General features: G+C 41.5%; 2 protein-coding genes across 6 annotated transcripts; one reads left to right on the plus strand and one right to left on the minus strand.

The window, feature by feature from the left end:
• The first annotated feature begins 16 nt into the window (after positions 1-16).
• LOC109878593 (transmembrane 6 superfamily member 1) lies at positions 17-11723 on the plus strand. 4 transcript variants are annotated; one of them, XM_031812648.1, is made up of 10 exons: positions 17-488; positions 713-816; positions 1331-1432; positions 1803-1902; positions 3642-3724; positions 3930-4048; positions 4494-4598; positions 4949-5041; positions 7093-7212; positions 9644-11100. In XM_031812648.1, exons 1-10 carry the CDS (start codon positions 370-372, stop codon positions 9836-9838), a joined length of 1140 nt encoding a protein of 379 aa, XP_031668508.1. In that variant the 5' UTR covers positions 17-369; the 3' UTR covers positions 9839-11100. The 4 variants fall into 4 exon arrangements, with proteins under 4 accessions (XP_031668508.1, XP_031668506.1, XP_031668507.1 ...); XM_031812647.1 differs by lacking the exon at positions 1803-1902 and having other exon boundaries at positions 21-151; positions 354-488; positions 1331-1428; positions 9644-11723; XM_031812646.1 differs by lacking the exon at positions 1803-1902 and having other exon boundaries at positions 19-488; positions 1331-1428; positions 9644-11723.
• hdgfl3 (HDGF like 3) lies at positions 11104-27984 on the minus strand. Of its 2 annotated transcripts, XM_020470791.2 has the most exons (7): positions 27839-27984; positions 27147-27247; positions 26234-26310; positions 19001-19139; positions 18498-18665; positions 14273-14404; positions 11104-13647 (listed from the first exon to the last, which is right to left on the minus strand). In XM_020470791.2, exons 2-7 carry the CDS (start codon positions 27228-27230, stop codon positions 13621-13623), a joined length of 627 nt encoding a protein of 208 aa, XP_020326380.1. In that variant the 5' UTR covers positions 27231-27247; positions 27839-27984; the 3' UTR covers positions 11104-13620. The 2 variants fall into 2 exon arrangements, with proteins under 2 accessions (XP_020326380.1, XP_020326381.1); XM_020470792.2 differs by having other exon boundaries at positions 14273-14401; positions 27147-27856.

Here is a 27984-nt window from a genome sequence, read left to right on the forward strand (position 1 = left end):
GGGACGTGAACTCCACTTGTGGGATCATGAGTCGACGACAGCAGTCAGAATAGAATTTAGCGCCATAGGAAAGGGGATCTCAATGCTTTGCAGTCGCTTCCTCTCCTTGCTCCCTTCTCTTCATCCATACTGACCTGTGACACATGGATAGGTAAAAGCAGATAACCTAAGCCTAGGTTTCCCGACTTCTGCATTGTTAATTAGGCAGGGAGAGAAGGAAGCCTTATTATACGATTGAGATGCGCACAGGGTGCTGGCAGAATACGTACGGCGCAGCACGCGCCCAATAAAAATGTATTGAGCAACATGTTCTAATGGTTTTTAACAGATATAATTTTGTGTTTTATTTTCAGTAACAAATAATTATTTATGCGCGTCGACAGTGTAAATAGAGCAATGCACGCGTCTGCTGGGACGGGAGTTTTTATCTTGTCCTTGACATCAATACCCATTTCATTTTTCTTCAACTCTCTGATCTACACTAACAGGTGAGTAGGGATATTGTCGATAATATAGTTGTCATGTGTTTTACTGTAGCCGTTAATAAACCTTATAATGCTAGATAGTGGATGATGCTATAGCCTAGTAGTTTTATATGCAGTCTTGTATGCAATCTAGTTTAAAAGCATTAGTAATATGTATCCTAGTTGATTTGATTCTTAGCATGTTATTTCTGGTTAGGCCTAATTAATTGAGTATTTTTTATGTCTAGCATTGAGACAGTCTTTTTCGCTGGATCTACAACTGTTCTTATCTTGGCTATATCTGCATGCTTTCTATTCAAGAAGAAGGCACCCAAAGACCCTCTATTCTATGGTGAGAGTTTACATTGTTTTCCTCTACATTCCCCAGTGTTTTCCCATGCAGGTATTCTCTATTTTAACTAAGACTTGTAGGTTTAGGCTAGTTTTCCTCTACATTCACCAGTGTTTTCCCATGCAGGTATTCTCTATTTTAACTAAGACTTGTAGGTTTAGGCTAGTTTTTATATACATACAGTATATCCAAAGTGACTTACATGCATACATACATTTTGATATGGGAGGCCCCGGTGGGAATGGAAACCCGACGATCCTGGACCTGGTGTTACAAGCGCTCTGCTCTACCAACTGAGCCACAACGGGCTCTAACTTCGCTGTTGTACCTGTCTTTGCTACGCACACTAGACCACTTATTTAGCTGATTTTTTAAGGTTTACTTTGCTATGATTTTGTTATATGTTTGTTAATTGAAGGAACTGATTGTAAGAGCATCTGCTAAATGACTAGAATAACTCAAATAAGTAAAGTCAAATAGAACTGTATTATTCAGTGTTCTCTTGTTCTGACAGTGTTTGCAGTGCATGCATTCCTGAGTGTGGTAAACCTGATCATTGGTCTGGAGCAGGACAGTATCATCCATGGTTTCATCACCTTCTATCTCAAAAATGCAAGTAAACATCCCTGTGGCACACACACACACGGGCGCATGCACACACACGGGCGGACGGACATACATAGACCTAATGGACGCATGTATGGACACACGCGCACACACACACACACACACACACACACACACACACACACACACACACACACACACACACACACACACACACACACACACACACACACACACACACACACACACACACACACACACACACACACACACACACACACACACACACACTACCTACAGTCCATGCCAGTGAATACACACTGAAAACTGTCCCATGCAATGAAGAACCCAATGAAAGCAGACTTTAACAGTGTTATAGTAATATATCTTCATACCTTTATCATGTTCATTACAGGCAGACCCCTACATTAACACGGCCCATGGACACATGATCTCCTATTGGGATGGATGTGTCCACTATCTCATGTACCTGCACATGGTTGCAGCTATAACCTGGGGGTGTGTGCTTTACATTGACTTTATAGCCGTTTAGGAGACACATCCAAAGAGGTTTAGAAAAATAACATTTAAATGAGTCTGTTAAGACTGTATAAGTAAGTTTAATGGAGTCTATTAAGACTATATAAGTAAGTTCAATGGAATCTGTTAAGACAATATAAGTACGTTTAATGGAATTTGTCAAGACTATATAAGTAAGTTCAATGGAGTCTATAAAGGCCATATAGGTAAGGAAGCTAAAACAACCCATTTTTTATTCATTTAACCAGGCAAGTCAGTTAAGAACAAATTCTTATTTACAATGACGGCCTAGGAACAGTGGGTTAACTGCCTTGTTCAGCGGCAGAACAACAGATTTTTACCTTGTCAGCTCGGGGATTCGATCTAGCAACCTTTCAGTTACTGGCCTAATGCTCTAACTACTAGGCTACCTGTTGCTCTACATATATTTACATTGATCGTAACTACCACTCAACTGTATTTATCTGGGGGTAATAACTCCTAAATAAGTCCTTATTAGGTTGTCTCAGCCTTTGGCTCATGCTCACACAAAGTTAAGACCATATAACTAAGTGCAATGGAATCATTAAGACTATATAAGTAGGTTTAATGGAGTTTATTTAAGCAATAAGGCTTGAGGAGGTGTGGTATATGGCCAATATACCACTGCTAAGGGCTGTTCTTACGCACAATGCAACACGGAGTGCCTGGATACAGCCCTTAGCCGTAGTATATTGGTCATATACCACAAACCCCTGAGGTGCCTTATTGATATTATAAACTGGTTACCAACGTAATTAGAGCAGTAAAAATAATTGTTTTGTCATACCTGTGGTATTCGGTCTGATATACCACGGCTGTCAGCCAATCAGCATTCAGGGCTCGACCCAACCCAGTTTATAAAAAGTCTTTAAAGGTAAGGAAGCTGAAACAATCATACATTTACATTGATAGCAAATACCACTGAACTGTACATATCTGGGTGTAATAACTCCTTAATAAGTCCTTATTATGAGGTTGTCTCAGCCTGTAGCTCATGCTCACATTAACAGACATAACCCATGTCAGTATCAGACATGATGACTTAGGGTGCCATATTATACACAGTGAGTGAGCTCCAAGTTTTGGGACATTTTACAAATTTTCTGTTGTTTTGGCTCTGTACTCCAGCAATTTGGATTTGAAATGATAGATTAAAGTGCATACTGCTGGCTTTCATTTTTGGGGTATTTTCATCCATATTGGGTGAATTGTTTAGAAATTAAATAAAATTTTGTACATAGTCCCCCGACATTAGGGGACCAAATGTATTGGGACAAGTTAACTTTTGGTCCCATATTCATAGCATGTAATGACTACATCAAGCTTGTTACTCTACAAATTTGTTGGATGCATTTGCTCTTTGTTTTTGGTTGTGTTTCAGATTATTTTGTGCCCAATATAAATTAATGGTAAATAATGTATTGTATTATTTTGGAGTCACTTTTAATTGTAAATAAGAATAGAAGTATATTTTTTACATGAATGTGGATGCTACCCTGATTACGGATAATCCTGAATGAATGGTAAAAAATGATGAGTGAGAAAGTGATATAGTGTAGTGCACTAATTCTGATCAGAGCTCATAGAGGTCCTAGTTATGGGCTACAACAAGGAGCCACAGTAATGATGTCTGTGTTGTGCGTGTTGTGTGTGTTGGGATGTGTGTGTTGTGATGTGTGTGTTGCCTGTCTTTGCAGGGCAAGCTACAGAGCCATCGGCCTGTACTGGGTGGGGTCCATTCTCATGCGCGTCATCGTCTACATTCCTGGAAATGTTGTGGGTGGGTACTCTCAAACGAATGGATCAAATTAGACCGTTACTTCATTGAACATGCATGGCTGATATGCTTTATCCCTGAACACAATGCAAATCAGTCTCAGCACAGATCTAGTGAGATTTACCCCTGTACACAGACAGAACATGTATTGTCTATCCTCAGAGAGGAACATTATTTTCACACATGCTTTTTGATCTCTCCCCACCAGGGAAGTATGGTACCCAGCTGAGCCCCCTGTTCCTGGTCCACATGCTCTACGTCGTGGTGTCGGTGTGGGCCTGCTTCCGCGTCTTCAGCCAGTCCACCACCAGACAGGCTCAGACAATGGTAAGAGCCCAATCCTTCAGGGTCAAAGGTCATACAATATTGCATTGTAACCAGATGCTATAATGCAACACTGCAAGGGACATAGTCACTCTCCATTTATCAGTAACAAGCCTACTTGTTTACATCCACCATGATTGACCACCAGGGAATTTGGTTAAAGATGCCAAAGTAAAAATAGATGTTCCCAGATATTATTAGACAATTCAATGGGAATTGGCTCCTCTTGCAGAGGCCAAGTGTTTTTTGACTAAATGTTTTCATGTCAATCTGAAGCATTTCAATCTGAAGCAATTTTTTATTTTATTTTGTTCACTCAATCCTGCAAAGCTTTTTTGGTGTGCACACATCGAGCTGCAAATCCTGACTTCAGCAATATCACTATCCATTAAAACAGAGAGACATTGCTGATGTTGGTGTATTTTTCTCTCTATATTTTTTCTGTCAGAGTATCAATGAGGCCCAGAGGACTACGCTAGTGGAGAGGCCCCTAGACTTTCTGTTTGTCATCTACCTCGTCCCTGCTACATTTTTCTGTGTCTTCAGAGGCCTGGTAAGAACCACAGAGACATTGCCAAACTACAGATGCCAGCCAGTTGTACTTCTAATGGATCTATGGGTTACCGTGGCGGCTGACATGTCCCCCTCGAAAAAGAGGGTTAAATAAAGGTTAAATGGTTAAATAAAGGTAAAAACTACCTGAGAAGGATGATGGATGAAAATGTTGGAGCATGGTACTGAATGTCACTCTGAGCTGAATAAAAGCTTGTTACAAAAGGAAAAAAAGCTTCTGTTACAAAAGGATCAGTATAGTTATACTCATTGCTGAAGAAAGGTTTGAGGCCCATTTAGCTGTTTACAACTGGGCCTGATGTAACACTCATTGAACAGTGTCTGGCCTAGGTGGCCCTGGACTGCCCGACAGAGTGGTGTCAGGAGTACACACAGCTATATGAGCCTTACCTGAAGGACCCGTCGTCTTATCCTAAAATACAGGTAAGTAATGGAAAGGCCAAGCCATGGAGCACACTGTTATATGGATGATGGACTCATACGTTTGTCATGTCTAAAATAGAGGTGATATTTTCCTCTCACTAAAACAGCTGTAAACCAAACCCAGCACCACATTCTAAATAACGGAAGCTTTGATACTTTAACTCTTGATTGCATTTGCATGTGGTGCGTGTCGCTCGCTGTTTAATACTAAATGTCTTGTTAAAGTTACGTTTTTCCTCACGGAAATTGTTAAAGAAAAGTTTAAATGTATTTTCACTTATGGGAGTTAGCTAACAAAGCAGGTGTCTTAGCAAGAGAAATATAGCACCGTCTAATCATTAGATCGGATGAGACGGTGTCAACCTTTACATTCATATGGGATGGAGGCCTGCTGATTTCTCCTAATGCTTTAGTAGGATCTACACAGCAGATAGACTAGCACATAGAATATATAAACAGCTTGACTTTGGGTTTAACATCAGTAGGTGGATTAACAGCAATGGGTTTAACATCAGTAGGTGGATTAACAGCGATGGGTTTAACATCAGTAGGTGGATTAACAGTGATGGGTTTAACATCAGTAGGTGGATTAACAGCGATGGGTTTAACATCAGTAGGTGGATTAACAGCGATGGGTTTAACATCAGTAGGTGGATTAACAGTGATGGGTTTAACATCAGTAGGTGGATTAACAGCGATGGGTTTAACATCAGTAGGTGGATTAACAGCGATGGGTTTAACATCAGTAGGTGGATTAACAGCGATGGGTGTAACATCAGCGCTCCATTATCGGTTAGACCGGCCATAGCCAGGTGCACTGCAGGTTAGAATAATTAACAGGTTAGAATAATTCACATGGCAGGTTAGGAGAATTAACGTAGCAGGTTAGGAGAATTAACGTGGCAGGTTAGGAGAATTAACGTGGCAGGTTAGGAGAATTAACGTAACAGGTTAGGATAATTAACGTGGCAGGTTAGGATAATTAACGTGTCAGGTTAGGATAATTAATATAGTAGGTTAGGATAATTAACGTGGCAGGTTAGGGTAATTAATATAGTAGGTTAGAATAATTAACGTGGCAGGTTAGGATAATTAACGTGTCAGGTTAGGATAATTAACGTAGCAGTTTAGGAGAATTAATATAGTAGTTTAGGTGTAACGACGTTCTTCGTTTGTCGAAAGAGAGGACCGAAATGCAGCGTGGTGGTTACTCATGTCTTTAATGAAATAAACAACGATACATGAAATAACTTATAAATACAAAAACAACAAACGGAACGTGAAACTTATTACAGCCTATCTGGTGACACAACACAGAGACAGGAACAATCACCCACGAAATACAAAGCGAACTCAGGCTACCTAAATACGGTTCCCAATCAGAGACAACGTGAATCACCTGACTCCTGATTGAGAACCGCCTCAGGCAGCCAAGCCTATACAACACCCCTAATCAGCCGCGATCCCAAATACTACAAACCCCAATACGAAATACAATAACATAAACCCCTGTCACACCCTGGCCTGACCAAATATATAACGAAAACACAAAATACAATGACCAAGGCGTGACATTAGGATAATTAACGTGGCAGGTTAGGATAATTAACGTGTCAGGTTAGGATACTTAACGTGTCAGGTTAGGAGAATGAGATTAAGGTTAGGAAAAGGGTTAGTTTTAGCCAAAATGCTACAGTTATCAACAATCGACTCGTCGTGCCGCCCAATCAGCCACACAAAACGGTCTTGATTTGCTTTCCACACTCCCACTTCTGTTGACACGCCCACTTTCAGACACACGCCATGTTTGCAGTTACCCATGACTCACTACTTACCTCAAACTATATAGTAGGACCCCTTTTAATCTCTATAGCTGTGTTTACACAGGCAGCCCAATTCTGATCTAATTGGTTTTTTTGACCAATCACATAAAATCTTTTCACATATTTTTCAGAGCTGATCTGATTGGTCAAAAGGCCAATTAGTGGAAAACAGATCAGAATTGTGCTGCCTGTGTAAATGCAGCCTATTATGTCTCTGCTGTGTCCTAGATGATAGTGAACATGCTTTACTCCGGTCCGTACTACATCATTGCGCTTTACGGGCTGCTCGTGCCTGGGTGTGAGTGGATGCCTGACCTCACTCTGGTCCACTCTGGGGCAATAGCACAGGTGAGTGGGGAGCCTAGAAATATAACTGTAATGAAATTACTATTTCAAAAGAAGTAGGGTGAAGTTCCCCTTCCTACATGCTGATCTTGGGTCAGTTGTGCATTTTCCCCACTATAGGTCAAAGTTAGGGTTGGGGGAGAGGATCCTAGATCTATACCTAGGGGATATTTCAGCTATACAAATTCCAGTGTTGTCCTAGATAAATTATGTGAATGACTGTGGCTCTGCACATGGTTAACTCATCTGTTTTCCTGTGGACAAGCTGTCGTACTGCAGAGGCTAGTGCGTGCGCACACACACACACACACACACACACACACACACACACACACACACACACACACACACACACACACACACACACACACACACACAGTCTGATTAGTGCTATAAATTCCCGGGTTTCTAAGGTACTCTCCCTAACAAGGGCTCAGGGAGCGCTCTGTATATGGCCAGTATTGATGCATTAGACTGACACATTCTTTCTCAGGTGGATTTAACTTGCTTGCAGACCTATTTCCCTTTGGGTACAATACATTTTGGTTGGTTGATTGATTGGTTGATCGCTCAAAATGTGTGTATGTGTACCACTTAAAGCTTATTTAAAGATCACATGTGTAGTTGGAAGCAGCAAACGAAACAGTGAGTGGCTGCCATTGCTTTGTTGTGAAGCCAGTAGGCTGTCCTGTGCCATCAGTCCCAAGAGAGACAAAGGCTGGGCCCATCTTTAGACACAGCAGGCACGTTGCCTAGCCAGGCTAAATATAGAGGTAGAGAGAGGCCGAGTGTGTGTACGTACAGACAGACAGACAGACAGACAGACAGACAGACAGACAGACAGGACAGACAGACAGACAGCAGACAGACAGACAGACAGACAGACAGACAGACAGACAGACAGACAGACAGACAGACAGACAGACAGACAGACAGACAGACAGACAGACGACAGACAGACAGACAGACAGACAGGACAGACAGACAGACAGACAGACAGACAGACAGACAGACAGACAGACAGACAGACAGACAGACAGACAGACAGACAGACAGACAGACAGACAGACAGACAGACAGACAGACAGACAGACAGACAGGACAGACAGACAGAAGACAGACAGACAGACAGACAGACAGACAGACAGACAGACAGACAGACAGACAGACAGACAGACAGACAGACAGACAGACAGACAGACAGCAGACAGACAGACGACAGACAGACAGACAGACAGACAGACAGACAGACAGACAGACAGACAGACAGACAGACAGACAGACAGACAGACAGACAGACAGACAGACAGACAGACAGACAGACAGACAGACAGACAGACAGACAGACAGACAGACAGACAGACAGACAGACAGACAGACAGACAGACAGACAGACAGACAGACAGACAGACAGACAGACAGACAGACAGACAGACAGACAGACAGACAGACAGACAGACAGACAGACAGACAGACAGACAGACAGACAGACAGACAGACAGACAGACAGACAGACAGACAGACAGACAGACAGACAGACAGACAGACAGACAGACAGACGACAGACAGACAGACAGACAGACAGACAGACAGACAGACAGACAGACAGACAGACAGACAGACAGACAGACAGACAGACAGACAGACAGACAGACAGACAGACAGACAGACAGACAGACAGACAGACAGACAGACAGACAGACAGACAGACAGACAGACAGACAGACAGACAGACAGACAGACAGACAGACAGACAGACAGACGACAGACAGACAGACAGACAGACAGACAGACAGACAGACAGACAGACAGACAGACAGACAGACAGACAGACAGACAGACAGACAGACAGACAGACAGACAGACAGACAGACAGACAGACAGACAGACAGACAGACAGACAGACAGACAGACAGACAGACAGACAGACAGACAGACAGACAGACAGACAGACAGACAGACAGACAGACAGACAGACAGACAGACAGACAGACAGACAGACAGACAGACAGACAGACAGACAGACAGACTCATACATCTTGTTTCAATGCCTCTCCATACTAGGAATGACAGCAGTAGGCTACAGGGAAATAGGCCCAGTTCAGAGTTTGATAGTGGAGAGATATTCCACTCATGATACTGACAGAATATGACAGTGAACAGCTCAGGAGAGTGTAGGTCTATGCTATGGTACAGGGTTCATAGAAGACGTATGGTATACTTGTACAGTATATAGAAGAAAGGTTTCTGAATACCAGATGCGTACCAAGAAATCCAGCTTTTCTAGTGTATCTTCCAGCTTTCATGTTGAGATCAAAGCGGATCCTTCATTTATCTTTCATTCTTTCTCCTCATCTTCTCCCTCTTTCTTTCTACCCCTCCACTTCTTGTTTTTATACTCTCTCTGTCTTATCTTCTCTTCTCTCCTCCTCAGGCCCAGTTCTCCCACATTGGTGCATCTCTCCACACGCGGACGCCGTTCTCCTACAGAGTACCAGCTGACAGCCAGATTGTCTTTCTATTAGTCAATGCCCTGTATGCCATCGTACCCCAAGCCCTCTGCTACCGCTGTGTCACTAGCCCTGCCTTCTTCCTCAGAGACCAACAAAATGACAAGAGGACTGACTGAAGGAACTGACTGACCAACTGACTGGCTGGCTGGCTGACCGACTCAGGCCTTGACTACGCAGAAACCAGTCCAAAAGTATCTCTCTGCCTAGCATAACCGCAGAAACCAGTGCAAAAGTATCTCTCTGCCTAGCATAACCGCAGAAACCAGTCCAAAAGTATCTCTCTGCCTAGCATAACCGCAGAAACCAGTCCAAAAGTATCTCTCTGCCTAGCATAACTGCAGAAACCAGTCCAAAAGTATCTCTCTGTCTAGCATAACTGCAGAAACCAGTCCAAAAGTATCTCTCTGCCTAGCATAACCGCAGAAACCAGTCCAAAAGTATCTCTCTGCCTAGCATAACCGCAGAAACCAGTCCAAAAGTATCTCTCTGCCTAGCATAACCGCAGAAACCAGTCCAAAAGTATCTCTCTGCCTAGCATAACTGCAGAAACCAGTCCAAAAGTATCTCTCTGTCTAGCATAACTGCAGAAACCAGTCCAAAAGTATCTCTCTGCCTAGCATAACCGCAGAAACCAGTCCAAACGTATCTCTCTGCCTAGCATAACCGCAGAAACCAGTCCAAAAGTATCTCTCTGTCTAGCATAACCGCAGAAACCAGTCCAAAAGTATCTCTCTGCCTAGCATAACTGCAGAAACCAGTCCAAAAGTATCTCTCTGCCTAGCATAACCGCAGAAACCAGTCCAAAAGTATCTCTCTGCCTAGCATAACCGCAGAAACCAGTCCAAAAGTATCTCTCTGTCTAGCATAACCGCAGGAACCAGTCCAAAAGTATCTCTCTGTCTAGCATAACCGCAGAAACCAGTCCAAAAGTATCTCTCTGCCTAGCATAACCGCAGAAACCAGTCCAAAAGTATCTCTCTGCCTAGCATAACCACAGAAACCAGTCCAAAAGTATCTCTCTGTCTAGCATAACCGCAGGAACCAGTCCAAAAGTATCTCTCTGTCTAGCATAACCGCAGAAACCAGTCCAAAAGTATCTCTCTGCCTAGCATAACCGCAGAAACCAGTCCAAAAGTATCTCTCTGTCTAGCATAACCGCAGGAACCAGTCCAAAAGTATCTCTCTGTCTAGCATAACCGCAGAAACCAGTCCAAAAGTATCTCTCTGCCTAGCATAACCGCAGAAACCAGTCCAAAAGTATCTCTCTGTCTAGCATAACCGCAGAAACCAGAAACCAAATCTGATTTGTGTTTTCTGGCTCTGTTGGTGCTCTTGCATGTGAGATGTCCGTGTTATCCAAATAATACGTGCAAACACTGAGTGCATTCCAATGAGTTTATTCTGTAAAAGTCTTGTCCATAAACAGCAACAGTTTACTTTAAACTACAAACCTTTAAAATGTAAAACATGTTCTAATTCCGAGCATTAACAAAGATTGAAAGGTTTAAATAAAAAAATTCAAATGTATGAGTTTACATTTCACACAGTATTATAATCAACTATCATCAAAAAAATAAATATAATATATTTTTCATAAAGACATAGGAAGGAGAGCAGGCTACTGGCATACCATTGATGGGAGTGTGTAACAGTAAGTTTGGAAGCTGAACCAAGGCAGAAAACACAATTTTCCAGCATGCCAGGCGCCAACTTTACACCAAACACTAAAGCTGCATTCATGACAAGTCGGAAACTCTGAAAATATGACTTGAAAACTCGGAGAAACGAGTTGTGTGCATTCACATGCCTTGAACTCATTGAGAACGCTGATTTCGTAATCGAGGTAATTTCCTTAGTAGGTGATGTCACTTGTAAATAGTTGGAGGGCAGTTCAAATGTTATTTTTTTTAACTCGGAAGCTTGTATTTCTGAGTTTCCAACATGTCATAAATGCCTCAGGATGAAAACCAATATATCGTCTGATAAAGGTGCTTGCAAACATGGTTGTGTTATGTCATTTTTTTCTCATTCACCGCACTGTGGAAGAATTGTGAATGGAAAAACAGCAGGTATACTGAACAAATATATAAACGCAACATGCAACATTTTCAAAGATTTTACTGAGTTACAGTTCATATAAGGAAATCAGTCAATTTAAATTAATTCATTAGGCTCTAATCTATTGATTTCACATGAGTGGGCAGGGGCGCAGCCAATCAGAATGAGTTTTTCCCCATAAAAGCGTTTTTTTTACAGACAGAAATACGCCTCAGTTTCATCAGCTGTCTGGGTGGCTGGTCTCACACAATCCCGCAGGTGAAGAAGCTGGATGTGGAGGTCCTGGGCTGGTGTGGTTACACGTGGTCTGCGGTTGTGAGGCTGGTTGGATGTACTGTCAAATTCTCTAAAATGACGTTGGAGGCGGCATATGGTAGAGAAATGAACATTCAATTCTCTGGCAACAGCTCTGGTGGACATTCCTGCAGTCAGCATGCCAATTGCATGCTCACTCAAAACTTGCGACATCTGTGGCATTGTGTTGTGTGACAAAACTTATATTGTCCCTAGCACAAGAGCACCTGTGTAATGCTAATTTAATCAGCTTCTTGATATGCCACACCTGTCAGGTGGATGGATAATCTTGGCAATGGAGAAATGCTCGCTAACAGTGATGTAAACAAATTTGTGCACCAAATTTGAGAGAAATAATGTTTTTGTGCGTATGAAACATTTCTGGGATCTTTTATTTCAGCTCATCATGAAACATTTTACATGTTGCGTTTACCTTTTTGTTCAGTATAATTGAAAACGTTAAGAAAATAACTAGGTAGTTGTGTACAACAGTTGAGCATGCCACTATAGAAAGCTTATAAAATATACAATAACCCATTCTACTGACACAGGTTAAAACCGATTCATCACTTCCCATAGAAAGATGAAGGCAGCGTAGTGCACAAAAGTATGTAGGTGGTAGGATTCCATTTGGGATGCGGAACGAGTAGTTAGCTAGATCAGTCAGGTAGAATACTGGCCCTATACTCTACAACCAAAGTCAAATATATAGATAGAGAGTTAGAGAGTCGGTTTGTGCACAACACTTCGTACATTTATCTATGTCTTTTCCCATTCATCTTTTGCGGTTACATAAAAGAGCAACATACAGTGCTGAGTGATATGGATATGTTATACAGTCAGTTAAACACACATTTCAAATTTCCAGTAACTTTCCCCAAATTCTCAGGTTTCCCATGAATTCCAGTCGTATGATCACCGGATTTCCTGCTTATTCCCTCCTGATTGCAGGATTATTCCAACCGGGATTTCTGGAAAACTGGAAAATTTTGAAAATGTACTGGAATTTTGCAACCCTAAGCTAGTCCCTCCCCTTAAACCAATGTTTTATAAAAGCAAATGATCAGAACACTGCAATACCCAACATATATCAATCATCATAGACCACAAGGGAGTATATTATACTGTATATTCATAGAAGTTTTATCAAACATAGCTAACATGTTTACCTATATGACATCATTGATGGATTAATCAGATAGTGGAGGCTAAGGGTCAATATAAATATCGATTTATGCTTATTTTACACTGTTTAGATATGAAATGTGGCGTTCTGATTTTGAAAGAGACGGGGACACAAGTGTGTGTGTATGTTGTTTTGAAGCTAGTTACCTTGGCTCTAGTCAAGCCTGGGCGTCTATTGGCTGAAGCAGAGTTGTACAGATTTAGTGATATACTGTAGTAGATGTGTGTTATTTTCTACATAGAGATAGATGTGAATGACCCATTACAGGTAGTGCTAGAGTTGGTGATTATGGGACCATTCCAATATCACGTGACAGCAACAATGAATACCTTCCCTTCCCTCTGCAGGTGTCCACAGCACCTAATGTTCTTCTCTCAGCAACTGGTTCTGGAACAGAGGCATACAAATATTCTAATTGAAAAATATCCTATTAAACAATTAGAATACACATCAGAAACATAAGTATCTGACAGTGACACAGGACACAATGAAGTGATATAATAATGCTGTTTGAAGGATACAAGAGAATCAGAACAGTTATTTTGCTACCATGCCCCCTGGTGTCAGTATTCCTGCATTGGATGAACAGTATCAGCAACATTTTCACCTCCATTTTAATCTTTGCTAAATCAAATAAATTAGTAATCAAGTGTTGATCTTGCAACACTATCACTTTGCGGTACCAAGGAAGGAATAAACATACCTGTGACTGAAATGTGTCAGCAATGTCTTGTCAACTAGGGTCAATGTCACGCCAAGCATACAAACAGATCTGGGATCAGGCTGCATCCACCATGGTTGGGGTCAATTCAAATTGAAGACAGTCAATTCAAGAAGTAGACTGAAATTCGGACTTAATTGTTGTAAAAATTTTATATTTTCAATAAACTGAAAAGGAGAACCTATTTATTTAAAAAAAATATATATTTATTTAAAATTCAAATCCTTTCCTGATTTAACTGACTTTAATTAGAATTGTCCCCAACCCTGACATCCCCCCTGGGCGGCCCACCTTGCTGTCGGCAGTGTTCTGAATGATGCCGTTATCGGGGTCTCCCCCCTCCGATCCGCTCTTCTGATCCTCCTCTTTCCCGTCCTCCAGATCCTCCTCTCCAGACGAGATCCTGGACAGCTTGGATGACTTCTGGGGACAACACACACAGATCAGCACTATTTATTTATTCAGTGAATGCAAAAAAAATGTGGTGCATGGTTTTCTCCACCCCACAGGCCATAGGGGGCTTGCTTTTATGCCCCATCGCTGGAGGTTGGCGAGGCATGGGCCGTGGCCAGTTCTGAACCTATTGAGGACCACTCCTTCCTGAGGACGTTGAAACCAGGAAGTTGTTGTGTGCAGGTAGTGATGAGGTGCTTATTTGTCAGAACAGCACTCATGCAACACTAAATGGACGTGCTTTGCTAGTGGATAGCAAGAGTCCATGATACTGTATCAATAAGTATTGCATACAATTTCACAAATATGATTTGCTGTCTTGCAATATGTGGGAAACATAGAGTCTCATTGAACAATAAAGTAAGTACTTAATGAAGTTTAATGAATGCATCCATTGTAAACAGTGTGCGCAACTGGTGAACTGAAGTCAGGTGCAGGAGAGCAGAGATGAGTGAACAGGCACACTTTATTTGGCAGAAGGAAAACAGTCGGACGCAATATAAGAAAAATATACAGAGTGATGAGGGGATGTAAAACAGGTGTGCGGAAAAACAAGACAAAACAAATGGAAAATAAAGGTGGAGGGGTGATGGCTAGAAGACCTGTGACGTCGACCGCCGAGCGCCGCCCGAACAAGGAGAGGAGCCGACTTCGGCGGGAGTCGTGACATCCATTATTCTTTGAACCGGACGATTTTTTAAATAATTTCTGGAACCCAAATGTTCTGTAGGTATCTGAAAAAGTGAGCATGGCTAATGATGTTTCAACCAATCCCTTCATCAGATCTGCTCCCTGTTAGAATGGCATAATGTATTAACATCCCTGTTAGTATCATAATGTATTAACATAACATCCCTGTTAGAGTATCATAATGTTTTAACATCCCTGTTAGAGTATCATAATGTATTAACATAACATCCCTGTTAGAGTATCATAATGTATTAACATAACATCCCTGTTAGAGTATCATAATGTATTAACATCCCTGTTAGAGTATCATAATGTATTAACATCCCTGTCCGAGTATCATAATGTATTAACATCCCTGTCAGAGTATCATAATGTATTAACATCCCTGTTAGAGTATCATAATGTATTAACATCCCTGTCAGAGTATCATATTGTATTAACATCCCTGTTAGAGTATCATATTGTATTAACATCCCTGTTAGTATCATAATGTATTAACATAACATCCCTGTTAGAGTATCATAATGTATTAACATAACATCCCTGTTAGAGTATCATAATGTATTAACATCCCTGTTAGAGTATCATAATGTATTAACATCCCTGTCAGAGTATCATAATGTATTAACATCCCTGTTAGAGTATCATAATGTATTAACATCCCTGTTAGAGTATCATAATGTATTAACATCCCTGTCAGAGTATCATAATGTATTAACATCCCTGTTAGAGTATCATAGTGTTTTAACATCCCTGTTAGAGTATCATAATGTGTTAACATCCCTGTTAGAGTACCATAATGTATTAACATCCCTGTTAGAGTATCATAATGTATTAACATCCCTGTTAGAGTATCATAATGTATTAACATAACATCCCTGTTAGAGTATCTTAATGTATTAACATCCCTGTTAGAGTATCATAATGTATTAACATAACATCCCTGTTAGAGTATCATAATGTATTAACATCCCTGTTAGAGTATCATAATGTATTAACATAACATCCCTGTTAGAGTATCATAATGTATTAACATCCCAGTTAGAGTATCGTACTGTATTAACATAACATCCCTGTTAGAGTATCATAATGTATTAACATAACATCCATGTTAGAGTATCATAATGTATTAACATAACATCCCTGTTAGAGTATCATAATGTATTAACATAACATCCCTGTTAGAGTATCATAATGTATTGACATAACATCCCTGTTAGAGTATCATAATGTATTAACATCCCTGTTAGAGTATCATAATGTATTAACATCCCTGTTAGAGTATCATAATGTATTAACATAACATCCCTGTAAGAGTATCATAATGTATTAACATCCCTGTTAGAGTATCATAATGTATTAACATCCCTGTTAGAGTATCATAATGTATTAACATCCGTGTTAGAGTATCATAATTTATTAACATAACATCCCTGTTAGAGTATCATATTGTATGAACATAACATCCCTGTTAGAGTATCATAATGTATTAACATAACATCCCTGTTAGAGTATCATATTGTATTAACATCCCTGTTAGAGTATCATAATGTATTAACATCCCTGTTAGAGTATCATAATGTATTAACATCCCTGTTAGAGTATCATAATGTATTAACATCCCTGTTAGAGTATCATAATGTATTAACATCCCCGCTAGAGTATCATAATGTATTAACATAACATCCCTGTTAGAGTATCATAATGTATTAACATCCCTGTTAGAGTATCATAATGTATTAACATAACATCCCTGTTAGAGTATCATAATGTATTAACATCCCTGTTAGAGTATCATAATGTATTAACATAACATCCCTGTTAGAGTATCATAATGTATTAACATCCCTGTTAGAGTATCATAATGTATTAACATAACATCCCTGTTAGAGTATCATAATGTATGAACATCCCTGTTAGAGTATCATAATGTATTAACATCCCTGTTAGAGTATCATAATGTATTAACATAACATCCCTGTTAGAGTATCATAATGTATTAACATCCCTGTCAGAGTATCATAATGTATTAACATCCCTGTTAGAGTATCATAATGTATTAACATCCCTGTCAGAGTATCATAATGTATTAACATCCCTGTTAGAGTATCATAATGTATTAACATCCCTGTTAGAGTATCATAATGTATTAACATAACATCTGCTCTGCATAGCTCAGTTCAACTCTGTGTGTGATGCTGATTTGTTCAACTTTCACTACAACACACTACACGTATAAAGAACACAGGTAAAATGCTATGTGCGCTTAAACAAAACAGCTGTATTTGCACTGAGAAACAAAACAGCTGTATTTGCACTGAGAAACAAAACAGCAAAAGCATAGCCAGCACTTAGAAGGACAAGAGCAAGAAAATGTTCATCTGTGTAATGCAAGCACGAGTTAGACTTCCAATTTGAGAGGCTGAGGTCAGTCTTCTGGAATGCTACATTCCATCGAATAGATGTGCGTAATAGAGCCCAGTTGCTAGGCAACAGTGGTTGCTAAGCGAGGATGGGGTGGAGGGGGCTGTGGGTGACTTTTTTCAACCCAGGCCTCAATGGACACCACAGTAACATTACCTACAACCACCCTGCCTCTGTATGGGCCCATAGGCTTTGTGTTGTCCTGATGAAGGAAATACCATTCAAATGGAACTATCAGCGTTTCTCAACCCTCCGAGTTCACTTCATGATCATTATTTTTCAAGATATGCTGACGACTTGCAATGTAATGTATCAGTAGGCTTATGATAGCCCCCCCTCCTATTGCTCCCCTGAACATACGCACCTGCACTCTGACCTTTTACCTTTAACCTATAGATTAGCTATAGCTCCGGAGAGACTAGAGATAGATCTCAATAGTTTCACGTGGCTTCCTCTCATCTTATCGTTTGTTTCATTTAGCTGACATTGCTAAACAAGTGAAGACAGATACCTGGTTGGAAGGCATTCGTCATATTGCTTTCACCTTGTCCGGTCAGTGCAGATGAAGGAGAGGAGGCAAGGAGAGGAAGCCCCTTGAAAGTTTTTAGATGCACTTTAGAGATGCCCCTGAAATGACCCTGTTGTCAACCATCTCACACAAACAAATCTAAAAACACGCCCAAGACCATCGTGACATTTATGTTAAGCTAGTGTTCTTCAACCCTGTTCCTGGGTTCCCACAGGCTGGCAGACCTTTATATAGCCCAGCACTAACACATCTGACCAAACTAATCATCTATCAAGTCTTTGAACCAGGTGCGTTAATGATGGGTTGGAACAAACATCCGCACACCCTGTGGGTCTCCAGGACTATGGTTGAGTTCTACAGGTTTACAGTGTGATAGAGTGTAATAACAGGTCTGATAACTAGTTTGTGATGACCTGGTACCTTAGAGGAGGCCGTCCTTTTCCGTTTGAACCCGGCCCTGTCTTCCTTCAGTTTGCCTTTGTCATCTTCCACCTCCTCTATGGAATCTCTCTCCTCTCCTTCACTGCTTCCGTCTGCCACGTCTCCTCCTTCTCCCGCCGTCTTGGAAAAGCTCTGCTGCTGGATGGCCTGAGAACATAGGACAGAGTACAGTAGAATAGAGTACAACTTTATTGTCCACACAGAGTAGGAAATATACCTTTGGCTTCATAGTGACATGAGAAAAATCTACAAAACAGTACAGTGAGCAGACACTATTCACTGATGTGCTATTGAGATCAACTGAGAAAATATTGAGAGCAAAACAAATCAAATAGATTAAGGAACTCTCCAGGAGAGGACTGCACCAAGGTGAAGCAGCAGCCCATAATATGAGAATGCACCGTCCACATATCTTGATTACTTTTGTATACTTCTGTATGTGCCGGCCAATCCACAAAAATGGACTGAGAAGCACGACGGACCTGATAGCCGGTGAATTTGACCCCTGCGTTGTTCTCGATCTCCCACAGACCCTCGTTGAAACCTTTCCTCTTGTTGGACTTGCCAAACTTGTCCTTGTACTCCTTGTATGGTAGGAGATCCCTGGGGCCCAGGAAGGCACTGTGGTGGGACAGAGATGGTGAGCAGTAATACCAACCTGACCAGAACCAAACCACTAACATTCATCTGTTATCACAAAAATGTAACTTACACTGAGTGTACAAAACATTAAGAACACCTTCCTAATATTGAGTTGCACCCCCCCTTTCCCCTCAGGGCAGCCTATATTCGTCGGGGCATGGACTCTACAAGGTGTTGAAAGCGTTCCACAGGGATGCTGGCCCATGTTGACTCCAATGTTTCCCACAGTTGTGTCAAGTTGGCTGGATGTCCTTTGGGTGGTGGACCATTGTTGATACACACGGGAAACTGTTGAGCATGAAAAACCCTGAAGCATTGCAGTTCTTGGCACAAAGTGGTACGCCTGGCACCTACTACCATACCTTGTTCAAAGGCACTTCAATCTTTTGTCTTGTCCAATCACCCTCTGATTGTACACATACATAATCCATGTCTCAATTGTCTCAAGACTTAAAAATCATTCTTTATCCTGTCTCCTCCCCTTCATCTACACTGATTTGAAGTGGATTTAACAAGTGACATCAATAAGGAATCATAGCTTTCACCTGGTCAGTCTATGTCATGGTAAGAGCAGGTGTTCTTAATGTTTTGTACACTCAGTATATGTACTACAAAGACTCTGTCATGTAACTGATATACTCAAGTTGTGCTACTGTTTTGTGAAGTGAGCGTTCATGTTTATAACTAGAGTGTGTGTGCAAACAATAAATGTATTCGCTATAAAGTACCCAAGTTAAGATAGTGTTATATTTAAGCAATGAGGCACAAGGGAGTGTAATATATGGCCAATTTACCACGGCTAAGGGCTGTTCTTATGTACGACACAACACGGAGTGCCTGGGCACAGCCCTTAACCGTGGTATATTGGCCATATACCTCAAACCCCTGAGATGCCTTATTGCTATTATAAACTGGTTACCAATGTAATTAGAGCAGTAAAAATAAATATGTTGCCATACCCGTGGTATACGGTCTGATATACCACAGCTGTCAATTATCATTCAGGGCTCAAACCTTCCAGTTTATAATAGGCCTATATTATCTGCTGATCACTATAATACAGTGTTATAACGGGCTCCCGAGTGGCGTAGTGGTCTAAGGCACTGAATCGCAGTGCTAGCTGTGCCACTAGGGATTCTGGGTTCGATTCCCGGCTCTGTCGCAGCTGGCCACGACCAGGAGGGGCGGCGCACAATTGGCCCAGCGTTGTCCGGGTTAGGGGAGGGTTTGGCCGGCAGGGATGTCCTTGTCCCATCGCGCACTAGCGACTCCTGTGGTGGGCCGTGCACAGTGCACACTGACACGGTCGCCAGGTGCACGGTGTTTTCTCCGACACATTGGTGCGGCTGGCTTCCGGGTTAAGTGGGCATTGGTTGGGTTGTGTTTCGGAGGACGCACGGCTCTCGACCTCTCCCGAGTCTGTACGGGAGTTGCAGCGATGAGACAAGACCGTAACTACCATTTTGATACCATGAAGAGAAAGGGGTAAAAGTACTAAATAAAAAAATAATACAGTGCTATAACTGTGTAACACCATAGGCCTCAGTGTATTAACATAGGCCTCAGTGTATTAACATAGGCCTCAGTGTAATAACATAGGCCTCAGTGTATTAACATAGGCCTCAGTGTATTAACATAGGCCTCAGTGTATTAACATAGGCCTCAGTGTATTAACATAGGCCTCAGTGTATTAACATAGGCCTCAGTGTATTAACATAGGCCTCAGTGTATTAACATAGGCCTCAGTGTAATAACATAGGCCTCAGTGTATTAACATAGGCCTCAGTGTATTAACATAGGCCTCAGTGTATTAACATAGGCCTCAGTGTATTAACATAGGCCTCAGTGTATCAACATAGGCCTCAGTGTATTAACATAGGCCTCAGTGTAATAACATAGGCCTCAGTGTAATAACATAGGCATCAGTGTATTAACATAGGCCTCAGTGTAATAAGATAGGCCTCAGTGTATTAACATAGGCCTCAGTGTAATAACATAGGCCTCAGTGTATTAACATAGGCCTCAGTGTATTAACATAGGCCTCAGTGTATTAACATAGGCCTCAGTGTAATAAGATAGGCCTCAGTGTAATAACATAGGCCTCAGTGTAATAACATAGGCCTCAGTGTAATAACATAGGCCTCAGTGTATTTACATAGGCCTCAGTGTAATAAGATAGGCCTCAGTGTATTAACATAGGCCTCAGTGTAACACCATAGGCCTTAGTGTAATAGCATAGGCCACAGTGTAATAACATAGGCCACAGTGTAATAACATAGGCCTCAGTGTAATAACATAGGCCTCTGTGTAATAACATAGGCCTCAGTGTAACACCATAGGCCTCAGTGTAATAACATAGGCCTCAGTGTAATAACATAGGCCTCAGTGTAATAGGCCTCAGTGTAATAACATAGGCCACAGTGTAATAACATAGGCCTCAGTGTAATAGGCCTCAGTGTAATAACATAGGCCACAGTGTAATAACATAGGCCACAGTGTAATAACATAGGCCTCAGTGTAATAACATAGGTCCCAGTGTAATAACATAGGCCACAGTGTAATAACATAGGTCCCAGTGTAATAACATAGGTCACAGTGTAATAACATAGACCACAGTGTAATAACATAGGTCCCAGTGTAATAACATAGGCCACAGTGTAATAACATGGGCCACAGTGTAATAACATAGGCCACAGTGTAATAACATAGGCCTCAGTGTAATAACATAGGTCCCAGTGTAATAACATAGGCCACAGTGTAATAACATAGGTCCCAGTGTAATAACATAGGCCACAGTGTAATAATATAGGCCACAGTGTAATAACATAGGCCACAGTGTAATAACATAGGTCCCAGTGTAATAACATAGGCCACAGTGTAATAACATAGGCCACAGTGTAATAACATAGGCCACAGTATAATAACATAGGCCTCAGTGTAATAACATAGGCCACAGTGTAATAACATAGGTCACAGTGTAATAACACAGGCCTCAGTGTATTAACATAGGCCACAGTGTAATAACATAGGCCTCAGTGTAATAACATAGGCCACAGTGTAATAACATAGGTCACAGTGTAATAACATAGGCCTCAGTGTAATAACATAGGCCTCAGTGTAATAACATAGGCCACAGTGTAATAACATAGGCCACAGTGTAATAACATAGGCCACAGTGTAATAACATAGGCCACAGTGTAATAACATAGGCCTCAGTGTAATAGGCCTCAGTGTAATAACATAGGCCACAGTGTAATAACATAGGCCACAGTGTAATAACATAGGCCTCAGTGTAATAACATAGGCCTCAGTGTAATAACATAGGCCACAGTGTAATAACATAGGCCTCAGTGTAATAACATAGGCCACAGTGTAATAACATAGGCCACATTGTAATAACATAGGCCTCAGTGTAATATTTATTTTATTTTATTTTATTTTACCTTTATTTAACCAGGTAGGCAAGTTGAGAACAAGTTCTCATTTACAATTGCGACCTGGCCAAGATAAAGCAAAGCAGTTCGACAGATAAAACGACACAGAGTTACACATGGAGTAAAAACAAACATACAGTCAATAATGCAGTATAAACAAGTCTATATACAATGTGAGCAAATGAGGTGAGAAGGGAGGTAAAGGCAAAAAAGGCCATGATGGCAAAGTAAATACAATATAGCAAGTAAAATACTGGAATGGTAGTTTTGCAATGGAAGAATGTGCAAAGTAGAAATAAAAAAATAATGGGGTGCAAAGGAGCAAAATAAATAAATAAATAAAAATTAAATACAGTTGGGAAAGAGGTAGTTGTTTGGGCTAAATTATAGGTGGGCTATGTACAGGTGCAGTAATCTGTGAGCTGCTCTGACAGTTGGTGCTTAAAGCTAGTGAGGGAGATAAGTGTTTCCAGTTTCAGAGATTTTTGTAGTTCGTTCCAGTCATTGGCAGCAGAGAACTGGAAGGAGAGGCGGCCAAAGAAAGAATTGGTTTTGGGGGTGACTAGAGAGATATACCTGCTGGAGCGTGTGCTACAGGTGGGAGATGCTATGGTGACCAGCGAGCTGAGATAAGGGGGGACTTTACCTAGCAGGGTCTTGTAGATGACATGGAGCCAGTGGGTTTGGCGACGAGTATGAAGCGAGGGCCAGCCAACGAGAGCGTACAGGTCGCAATGGTGGGTAGTATATGGGGCTTTGGTGATAAAACGGATTGCACTGTGATAGACTGCATCCAATTTGTTGAGTAGGGTATTGGAGGCTATTTTGTAAATGACATCGCCAAAGTCGAGGATTGGTAGGATGGTCAGTTTTACAAGGGTATGTTTGGCAGCATGAGTGAAGGATGCTTTGTTGCGAAATAGGAAGCCAATTCTAGATTTAACTTTGGATTGGAGATGTTTGATATGGGTCTGGAAGGAGAGTTTACAGTCTAACCAGACACCTAAGTATTTGTAGTTGTCCACGTATTCTAAGTCAGAGCCGTCCAGAGTAGTGATGTTGGACAGGCGGGTAGGTGCAGGTAGCGATCGGTTGAAGAGCATGCATTTAGTTTTACTTGTATTTAAGAGCAATTGGAGGCCACGGAAGGAGAGTTGTATGGCATTGAAGCTTGCCTGGAGGGTTGTTAACACAGTGTCCAAAGAAGGGCCGGAAGTATACAGAATGGTGTCGTCTGCGTAGAGGTGGATCAGGGACTCACCAGCAGCAAGAGCGACCTCATTGATGTATACAGAGAAGAGAGTCGGTCCAAGAATTGAACCCTGTGGCACCCCCATAGAGACTGCCAGAGGTCCGGACAGCAGACCCTCCGATTTGACACACTGAACTCTATCAGAGAAGTAGTTGGTGAACCAGGCGAGGCAATCATTTGAGAAACCAAGGCTGTCGAGTCTGCCGATGAGGATATGGTGATTGACAGAGTCGAAAGCCTTGGCCAGATCAATGAATACGGCTGCACAGTAATGTTTCTTATCGATGGCGGTTAAGATATCGTTTAGGACCTTGAGCGTGGCTGAGGTGCACCCATGACCAGCTCTGAAACCAGATTGCATAGCAGAGAAGGTATGGTGAGATTCGAAATGGTCGGTAATCTGTTTGTTGACTTGGCTTTCGAAGACCTTAGAAAGGCACGGTAGGATAGATATAGGTCTGTAGCAGTTTGGGTCAAGAGTGTCCCCCCCTTTGAAGAGGGGGATGACCGCAGCTGCTTTCCAATCTTTGGGAATCTCAGACGACACGAAAGAGAGGTTGAACAGGCTAGTAATAGGGGTGGCAACAATTTCGGCAGATAATTTTAGAAAGAAAGGGTCCAGATTGTCTAGCCCGGCTGATTTGTAGGGGTCCAGATTTTGCAGCTCTTTCAGAACATCAGCTGAATGGATTTGGGAGAAGGAGAAATGGGGAAGGCTTGGGCGAGTTGCTGTTGGGGGTGCAGTGCTGTTGTCCGGGGTAGGAGTTGCCAGGTGGAAAGCATGGCCAGCCGTAGAAAAATGCTTATTGAAATTCTCAATTATGGTGGATTTATCAGTGGTGACAGTGTTTCCTATCTTCAGTGCAGTGGGCAGCTGGGAGGAGGTGTTCTTATTCTCCATGGACTTTACAGTGTCCCAGAACTTTTTTGAGTTAGTGTTGCAGGAAGCAAATTTCTGCTTGAAAAAGCTAGCCTTAGCTTTTCTAACTGCCTGTGTATAATGATTTCTAGCTTCCCTGAACAGCTGCATAACACAGGCCACAGTGTAATAACATAGGCCACAGTGTAATAACATAGGCCTCAGTGTAATAACATAGGCCTCAGTGTAATAAGATAGGCCTCAGTGTATTAACATAGGCCTCAGTGTAACACCATAGGCCTTAGTGTAATAACACAGGCCTCAGTGTATTAACATAGGCCACAGTGTAATAACATAGGCCACAGTGTAATAACATAGGCCACAGTGTAATAACATAGGCCTTAGTGTAATAACATAGGCCTCAGTGTAATAACATAGGCCTCAGTGTAATAGGCCTCAGTGTAATAACATAGGCCACAGTGTAATAACATAGGCCACAGTGTAATAACATAGGCCTCAGTGTAATAGGCCTCAGTGTAATAACATAGGCCACAGTGTAATAACATAGGCCACAGTGTAATAACATAGGCCTCAGTGTAATAACATAGGCCTCAGTGTAATAACATAGGCCACAGTGTAATAACATAGGCCTCAGTGTGATAACATAGGCCACAGTGTAATAACATAGGCCTTAGTGTAATAACATAGGCCACAGTGTAATAACATAGGCCACAGTGTAATAACATAGGCCTCAGTGTAATAACATAGGCCACAGTGTAATAACATAGGCCTCAGTGTAATAACATAGGCCACAGTGTAATAACATAGGCCCCAGTGTAATAACATAGGCCCCAGTGTAATAACATAGGCCTCAGTATAATAACATAGGCCACAGTGTAATAACATAGGTCTTAGTGTAATAACATAGGCCACAGTGTAATAACATAGGCCTCAGTGTAATAACATAGGCCTCAGTGTAATAACATAGGTCCCAGTGTAATAACATAGGCCACAGTGTAATAACATAGGCCTTAGTGTAATAACATAGGCCACAGTGTAATAACATAGGCCACAGTGTAATAACATAGGCCACAGTGTAATAACATAGGCCTCAGTGTAATAACATAGGCCACAGTGTAATAACATAGGCCACAGTGTAATAACATAGGCCCCAGTGTAATAACATAGGCCACAGTGTAATAACATAGGCCACAGTGTAATAACATAGGCCACAGTGTAATAACATAGGCCACAGTGTAATAACATAGGTCCCAGTGTAATAATATAGGTCCCGGTGTAATAACATAGGTCACAGTGTAATAACATAAGCCACAGTGTAATAACATAGGCCACAGGAGATGCTTTTGGTAATATGCTTATCAACAAAAAGTTGTAAAGAAAAGGTGTGTATATGTCCCAAATATTCCCTATGTAGTGCACTACTTACCCCATTGGGCTCTGGTCAAAGGTAGTGCACTATATATAGGGAATAGGGTGCAATTTGGGACATAATAGTGTGTTGGCTTACGTTTCATGTGTGCCGAAGAAAAATATGGGATATTTATTAGCAGGTGGCTTGACAGCTCCCTCTGGAAGTTCATCAATCTAATGGGGGTAAAAAAAAAGAGAGAGAGAGAGAGAGAGAGAGAGAGAGAGAGACTGTTATTACACTCAAGTCAGATGTATCTGTTCATGGGATCTCAGAAATGAACCCATAATACAAACTGCAACAGTGTATGTGAACTGCATTAACACACTTATATGTCAGTAAGCAGTAGTGTCCTAACTTCAATGCTGTGTGTTGTCTACATATTCCAAACAATAGAAATAAGAGTGTAAAGTGTCAGTATCTTGAAACAATGTTGCAGATGCTAGAACACTTGAGGCCAACAGTGTAATCAGAACGCTTACAATGTAACATTGTTGTTGGAAAGGGCTCACGTCACCCGGTTACCTCAGGTCAAGTCTGACTGACTATAAAGGCTAGCTCTAGTAGGCTATACCAAATCGCTGCTACAGTAGCTAATTACTCTGTAGGTCGATACAATTACAACCGCTTTGCATTCAAGTGAATTTGTGGAATGTGGGAAATGAAAAGTAAAAACAGTACGTAAGGAAGAGACGGATTCAAAAACAGACGTAGTAGCACACCATTCTCATTTCCTGACTGGGAAACACAGGGAAAATGTAAAGAATGGTAAACATAAGAATGACTGGTTATTGTGGTTTGCAGCGTATCAAAATAGCGATCCGCAATAGCTGAATATGTGATGAAGGTAGGTAGGTAGGTAGGTACACTGTGAACTAAGCTGCGAAAGACAAACACGCATGGTGAAGAAGGTGGCGGCAAGAGCCCATCGCATATATCCCAAAGCATCGGCGGTATTGTCTCAGGCAACCCCGCCTCCCTGCTTTTCAGCTCGGCTGCATCACCTACTCACCCTCGCTGGCCAGTGTGGGTATCCCTTCATCTTCGCAAAAACCAAATCTCCTGCCTTGTACTCCCGCGGCCGTGGACGAGCCATAATGACTGTGTGCCAGCCTACTCCAATTTGAGATGAAAATAAATTAAGGTGTTTTAGTTCGGCCCTCAACAGAGATGGGGATTATCGACCATCAATGTTTTGATAGCAAGACCGCAGTTTACACGTAAATAAATAATTAAAGCAAAGGATAAGGCCTGGAAACGGTGCCTCATGCACGAAAATGTGTAGATCAGCGCAAGAATACAGGTACAAAACCTAAATCCCAACGTCGAGAAGCTGTCACTGTAGTCCTTAGAGAGTGTTAATAATAATAATAATTTTAAAAACGTCCTCAATAGTGGATGTATTAATTTAAAAAGGACAGCGGCATGGAGAACATGGACTCTCACCAAAATTAGGCTACTCCTCAAATAGAGACAGAAAATATGGATAATTCCTAGACTACATTCCTAGACGACCAATTTCTTGCCTGTCCTTGCAGAGGCACAATTTAAAATGCAGTATTGTTTTCAATTACAGCCTACATTTTGAGTAGCCTCCAGGCTACTTAAATATGCTAAATAAACGATGGCAGAAAATAGGTCTGCCAGTGCCATAGGTGTCAAACTAACCCTAGTCCTGCCAAAGTATATGCAGCAATATACTACCTTGTGCAAAGAACACCGCGATTAAAGAGTCTGTAAGGAACTTTTGCTTCTGGGGGAGCCCAGATTATCTCATTGGATAGAAAGGGGCACACCTTCCCATGTACATGAGCATAAACTACAGTATATAGAGTGCCACAGTATGAGTC

This window comes from Oncorhynchus kisutch, unplaced genomic scaffold (assembly GCF_002021735.2).
Source record: "Oncorhynchus kisutch isolate 150728-3 unplaced genomic scaffold, Okis_V2 Okis03b-Okis08b_hom, whole genome shotgun sequence".
Classification (NCBI taxonomy): Eukaryota; Metazoa; Chordata; class Actinopteri; order Salmoniformes; family Salmonidae; genus Oncorhynchus; species Oncorhynchus kisutch.